Genomic DNA, 6,664 nt, shown 5'->3' with positions numbered 1-6,664 from the left:
CTAGGTATGCTCCCCAGCTTCGCTTGGTGTACCATGTTTTCTCAGATGATTCTCCCAATCCAGAGTATATCTCCTCCAGTCATATGGCGAACGCATGAGCAGTGTTTCATCCCACTCAGATCCCGCGCAACTTGACCTTACAGCTGAGTGGTACCAACTCAGAGGTGATGCAGTCTTATTACTTAGAAGTTCGCTGTCGCTTCCTCGACAGCGTCGCTGTAGGCTTATCTGTCGGGATCCCGATGACTGCCTTTACGCCTTCATCGTTCTCACCGTCGTGCCATTTTCGTGGCTGCATGACGTCCAAAGTTTCGAGCTCATCACCCAGCACTAGGAATCAATTAGTCATGTAACAGCACATCGGAAGCTAGCTGTGTTTACCGAACACGTTGCGTTTCTTTGCCGGGCTAGATGGCGGTGCCGGGGTCGGGGCTGAGTGAGGAATCTTGAATGTTGTGTCGGAGAACACGGCAAAGGAATTACGACGGGATGGATGAAAAATCATCGCGAAGTACTCTTGGCCTTCTTTTAATCCCGCGAAGGCACATGACTGCTGACCGTACCGGACGAGGAGAGTCTGGCATGTCCCGGTAGTTTGACAAAGTCGGCCTCTACCATAAGCTACTTCGGTTAGTATGGGCTACAAAAAGTCATATCGGGAACTCTTACCATCTCCTGATATGAGGGTATCCTTGAAGTCCCCGCGGTGAGATTGACCGTGCACTTGAACGCATATGTCCTCAGCGTGGTTCCATGCCGCATCACATACCCAGCTGACCACGAGCTGCGCTTCGCATATTGAAAGCCGAAGATGTTTCTTGAGGCACGTGTGGTCCATGATCCTCTGCTCGACCAAGTTCTTCTCTATGTTCTTCACCTGCTTCTGTGATCGGCCAGCGGTGTAGGGGAACCTGGCATCTGGTCCAAAATTAATGTCTGGAACCTGTTCTATGATATCCCGGATAAGGCACTTGGCCGTGTTCCATATGAGATCTGTCGTTGGGAAGTCCACAGGGAAACCCAGCTCGTTTGCTGCACTCTCAGCCGTGAGCCAGCCGACATGGACCCGGACCTTGTTCTCGTTGATCAGGTACATGGCAACCGGATCAATTCCACCGGCTGATGCACAAACAACTTTAGCGCTTTTTGTCTGCTGGCAAGACTTAAGTGAAGCTCGAAGCAGCCGCCAGACCTGTTGAGAAAACGCAGGGCCTGGCACCTCTAGAGTGTTACCCTGCAAGAAACGCCGTTGCTGCTCCTCGGCAGCCGTTCGCACGAGCCCATTGTCGCTGAGTAGGCGCCAATACGTGTTCTCTAGGAGGAATCCCTCTCGGCCGAGGCCTTGGATCATCTTGAGCAGTCTCCGGTTCTATATGTGTGTCACTAGGCTACTGAGGCAAGAATTCAAGTCATCCATCCTACCTGACTCTCCTCTGAGGCCGTGTAATACCATCTCCGATCATGAGGGGCAGTGAATAAGTAGCGTCCAAGGATGTTCTTGATAATTAGAGGGAGAGAGTGTTGCGTAGACCAGGCAACATCTGCATATAATGGAAACTTTGAGTTAAGCATATCATGGAGTTCCTTGGCGATATCTGGCTTCAAAAACAAGACTTGGTTCCAGATAGACCTGATGGCTACGCCTTCCTCCCCTGCTGTAGCCAGCGACTGCCTGTCTCGATTCATGGCGCCATTTGCAAAGTTGTAACCGAACTTCAGGGGCTTTCCTGTGATACTTGCCGAGTCTTCGTCTCTCAAATCACCTTTCTTCGAGGTCTTGAGTAGCAGACCTTTCAGGTAGATGTTTCCGCGAAACGCTGAATCAGTGATAAGATCACCTTCCGAGACTGTGATTTGTCCACAAGATTGAGGCCCATGCAAGAAGCGGGCGACTTTAGTCCACCCATCGAAAGCGACTCTACTGACCCGGAATAGTGAGGGTCTAATGTCATCGGAATCAGAGGAGCCAATCCCGAAGGCCACATCCTCGTAAGGCATGGGCGCAAACGGCACCAGATCCTTGTCACAGTTTGCATTTGCTTTTCTCAAGTTTGACTCGATTTGACGACTGGACATGCGTTGCAGTTCCACAACCAGCTTATCGTGGTTGTCGAATTTGAAAGTCCATATGAATCCGCCGGATATGCAACTTATCGCATAACCCTGAGGCTTGCGGAGCAAAACCAGAAGAGCCACCTTGAGGCCATCGCCATGCTCTCCTGCCAAGGTCTTGTCGTCACTTTTGGTCGTGCCACCCAAGTCGAAGTGGAAAGGCTGAATAGTGGCACGGCGATTGACAATTTCAACGACGCCGGCAGCGGTGGCACCCTCCGCAACAAATCGTATGTAGCCCAGACATTCGGGAAGCGGCCAAAAGTCCGATGCCGAAGAGGCCTTGTACAAGATGTTGATGGTGGAGCCATCGAATTTCTCTTCGCGTTCCACGCGAAACTTGGTCTCATCGAGGTTGAAGGACTTGATGATTCCATCGCGCCTAGCTGGCGGTCAGACAGCGACTTCCATACTGAGCAGGCCACATGAATCACTTACCAGTTCTGCACCAGCTCTCGGAACGCTTCCCAGGGCTCCCATTTTGCGCTATATGTCGAGCGCATGTTTGTGTGGAGCGTCTGCGACTCGGCAATATCGTCAAGTGTCATGAAACGGGCACCGCCGCCAGAGGCAGACGGCCCTTGGGCTGACTGGTCGTGAAAAGCAGACATCGTGCCTCAGACAGCTTGAATGAAGTTGATGAGTGAAACTGGTCTCATGAGTCAGCCGAAGTTGCTGTGAAGGCTGAGGTAAGGTGAGGGAAGTGAGCGAGTTGGTTCGAGGTTCGAAAGAGGAACCCTTGTGGGAGTTGCAACAAATCACCAACCAAGTTTGGAGGTGAGTTTGGTGGCCGGAATGAATTGACAGCTTTTTGAAGAGGAAGGAGTGAGAATACAAGGACAAACTGTAGCGTACCAACCACCTACCAGCTTCACAGATGAATTTGGTGAAGAGAATAAAGTGAGTTGAAGAAAACACCATCCAGTGATTTAATTTATGAACAGGTGCGGGCAGGTATGGAAACCAGTCAGTGACGGCTGGATTGTTGGATTGTGTTGACCCCATGTAACTTATTACAAGCTGCCTGTGATGTGGATTTCTCTTATTTATATATATGGACGAAACGGCCTATCATCCGTATCATCTTGCGGCCATTTAAATGGTGAATACCTCAGACAACTGTGGGCATCCGCGTGGCTAGCAGTGTTATTGTTTTCTGTTCTCAGACGCCGCTTTGGAATCTCATATAACAATTTGATCTCATCGCTACTCAGATATGGCCTCAGAGATCATTTCGCTGCTTTCACGAAGATACAATCCTCTTTCATCACAGCACGACAGAGCGGACTTCAGAAGCCTGCAAAAGGCTGCCCAAGTTACAGCCTGGGGAGATTGCAAGTTGGCCATGTGATTCACGGGAGCGAACGATTAGCATCATATGAAAACATCGAGTATATCCAGCCGTGGACAAGGAGTTCGATGTTGCTATGACCAGCCTCATGCGAGCCATCATCGATCATGTTGCAGGACCCCTGCTCTCCTGACTGATACAGCACCAGTCAAAAACCAGAAGCATCACAGAAGTCCATGATGCTCTTACTGAGCGTTATCTGATATCGTGATAGACTTTGTATCATTTTCACATCTCCAACCAGCATGCGATGCATTGATAGCATGCCGGCATATGCATATTTAAGTGCAAGTATCTACATACCTCTTATCTCTCCCAGGACAGTGTTGAAAAGGTAACCATCAAACACAAGCACATAGCTTCAATTATTCACATGCGGTGGCACGTCCTTGCCAGCCGTCATCATTTATCTCCCTAGAAACAACTATACTTTTCGGGAGACGGGCAGTCACGGCTGCTGTGAGCCATTGTAGGATAGCGTGTATCCTAGTGAAAGCCCAGCCTATCGACCGTTCAGATTGGGAAACGTAACCGGAAACCCGCCTCTTAGCTTAAGAAAAATATGCTGGAAATATAGTTTCATCTTTATGCGTTAACGGAGTTGATAGCATAGGTTTTGAGTTTTCGCATTTCAAGGCACCCCCACGACTCTCTCGTTGCCACTGAAGTTTGACGCCATCTTGCGATGCACCCTTTAACTGCGTTCTTCCTCAGCATTGCACAAGGCATTTAAAAAGCAATCCCCTGGGGAAAGTGACGGAGGAAAAAGCAAATTGCCAAAACGGACCAAAAAGGGAAAAAAGCAAAGACATACAACACCGGGTATTCGCTGGTGGTCACCCACCCAACTACTAATCCAGCGGTCGCCAGCTTATCTATGGGAGAGCGGACGGGATCCCGAATTTTCTAGCGCCTATGGTCGTATGTGCTAGTTAATTGTAGAAAACGGTACATACTGTATATACCAGCTGGCCCAGAGTAACAGAAGCAAATACGACTAGCATGCCATGCCATGCACCAGCCAAGCGGTCAAGGTGAATTGAGAGACATCAGTGTGAAGTGATTTGTTCATTTCTTCAATTGCGCTACCGCGCTCCGCCCCGAGCTTGCATATGCCCATGTTTCCCACGCTTTGAGAAACAAGCGGTCTAGCTGTGTGTGTAATACAGAAAAAGGTGATCCCCACCTACAGTGGCGCAAAATGGTATATCGATCCGTGAAAAATGCAGAGCAGAGAAATCGACTCAGCGAATCTGAGTTGTTACTTATGCAGGCCGCGTGAAATCAGAAAAAGTCAGAGGAACCAAAATGTTTTCAGCCCATGCGCCAATCATGCCCCGTAGTATGCAAAGACCCCCAAGCCGCTATCCATGAACCGTCCCGTGCTGTAATTGTTCCATCAGGCGGAGGCGTGGGCAGAAACCCCGCGACAGCCAATATATTAATCCTAGCTCTCCAAAAACCCTTGCGAGCTGACGACTCTCCGGCAACTGCGGAGCCAAAATCACTAAACAGACTCGCTGGGTGAGTAATCTGTTTCACCGTTTCGGCTTGTGCGCCCGCCGAGAACCCTTCTCGGAAATGAATGATGCAATCCTGAATGCTAACGCCTTGTTTCCATGCAGCAGATGCAGGCTTTTCCGACCCAGGAATGTGGGTGAAGGCCGAGACATTGCCTTGTTATCTCTGGGGTATGGGGTAGACCCCCGCGTTTTCGCCAGTGTTCGTATGTCTCAAAGCAACCCAAGTTAGATTGGAGCCAGAGTTCCCTGAGGGCAGACCCCCACGCCAAATAAATTTGCGGGTTGCCTTGAAACCCACCCCATGGTTTGTTCTCACATCAGCGCCACGTACGAGTCCCACGTCGTCACGAGATCTCGAACTTGAATCAGCGACCGACCATGGGCGTCACTAGTTCGATGCTTTTTGGCCGGCCGTAGCCCCCTGGTTTCCTGGACGGTAGAGGTCGATCCGAAGCCACGCCGGCAGAGGCGTACCCGTATCCATACTGATAGCCGGAAGCTCCGTAGCCAGAGTCGTATGTTGACGAGTAAAAGTTGGAGGGCTTCGCGTAGGACGTGCTGGGACTCGTCGCTGCTGTTCGAGTGAATGGCCAGAGGCTGGCGCTACTCGTCGTTGGCGAAGGCGGGCTGGGAGGTCGTATGGACAGTGACCTCAAGGCAGAAACCGCACTCGTATACTGCGTGCTGGTTGGTGTGGTGGGAGGGGAGAAGTACGTTGAGCTGGGACGTGATGGCGAGGCCCGCGGGATAATGTCGCGGGGTTCTGGGTCGCCCGCCGAGTAGAACGGCAAGCTACCATAGCTGTCATGTCTTGATGGTGGGTATTGTGATGCAACAGAACTTGAGTTCTGATCATACTTGCGACATCTGGTTCAAGTGTTAGCGAGGGAACTCGATTCATTGGCTGACGGGGCGGGGTCCGACTTACGCCTCGGAGCAGTATAGGAATCGCTCGTCTTGGGGGATAAATTGTTTCTCACAGCTCATGCTACAGTACGAGACGACTTGTCAGCAAGACGTGTTCCCAAAAATATGAATGTGTGATGCAGGAACAGCGGCCATGACTGCCTGATTGGCAGGACCGGACAGTGACGCAAGTTCATCCCCGTGATAGCTCACCTGCCAGTCAGATGACGATGCAGCCAGCCAGAGGCCGGTCGGGTTACGAGCTAAGGCATGTCGATGCGGGGGCGGGGAGGGCGCAGAGAAGCAGAGGGAAAAGCACAGAGTGCAGAGTAGGACCATGGCGGGTGGCCGAATTGCCGGATAGGCACGATGCGGGCAGAGAGCGCACAGCATAGGACAGAAAGCCACTTACCAGTATTGGGGAAAGGTCTCCCGCTCGTCTTCCCACCCGCGGGCTTCTTCCCATTCCCGTTCGCGGTCGCGAGGGTTCTTCCCGAGCTTGGTAACGGTCTGCGGCGTGTTCTTCCTCGACAGAGTTTGAGGCCGTCGTGAACGCGAGAGATCTGAGACGGTGACGGCCTTGCGCACATCGGTCATGGATGTGTTCGTCGAGGCATGGCCGGACTTGCGGCGGGTGTGGTGCATTGGGACCAGGTGTGATTGGACCCCGGCGAAGATCCTGGGCCCGGACGTTGATGGTGGTTGGCCAGATAGGCAATAAGGGTCCCTCCAACTTGCGAAGCGGGGTGTCTCTTCTCCTGGCCCGTCAAAA

The 6,664-nt window shown here is 51.6% G+C and overlaps 2 protein-coding genes across 2 annotated transcripts; both read right to left on the bottom strand.

Annotated features, from left to right (window-relative positions):
* Positions 1-178: 178 nt before the first annotated feature.
* Positions 179-2,723, bottom strand: JN550_013135 (uncharacterized protein; the record flags this gene model as incomplete). Its single annotated transcript, XM_049311689.1, has 6 exons — positions 179-330; positions 382-621; positions 670-1,119; positions 1,234-1,369; positions 1,423-2,494; positions 2,551-2,723. The coding sequence occupies 6 exons, from the start codon at positions 2,721-2,723 to the stop codon at positions 179-181; spliced, it is 2,223 nt and encodes a 740-aa protein (XP_049164923.1).
* Positions 2,724-5,351: 2,628 nt separating this feature from the next.
* On the bottom strand, positions 5,352-6,537 carry JN550_013134 (uncharacterized protein; the record flags this gene model as incomplete). The annotated part of the gene is made up of 3 exons (XM_049311688.1): positions 5,352-5,853; positions 5,915-5,974; positions 6,305-6,537. The coding sequence occupies 3 exons, from the start codon at positions 6,535-6,537 to the stop codon at positions 5,352-5,354; spliced, it is 795 nt and encodes a 264-aa protein (XP_049164922.1).
* Between the last annotated feature and the right edge of the window lie 127 nt (positions 6,538-6,664).

The sequence above is a fragment of the Neoarthrinium moseri genome (assembly GCF_022829205.1).
Source record: "Neoarthrinium moseri strain CBS 164.80 chromosome Unknown scaffold104_Wmoseri_CBS_16480, whole genome shotgun sequence".
Classification (NCBI taxonomy): domain Eukaryota; kingdom Fungi; phylum Ascomycota; class Sordariomycetes; order Amphisphaeriales; family Apiosporaceae; genus Neoarthrinium; species Neoarthrinium moseri.
The sequence above is the reverse complement of the archived record's forward strand: the minus strand, read 5'-3'. Positions and strand labels throughout refer to the sequence as shown.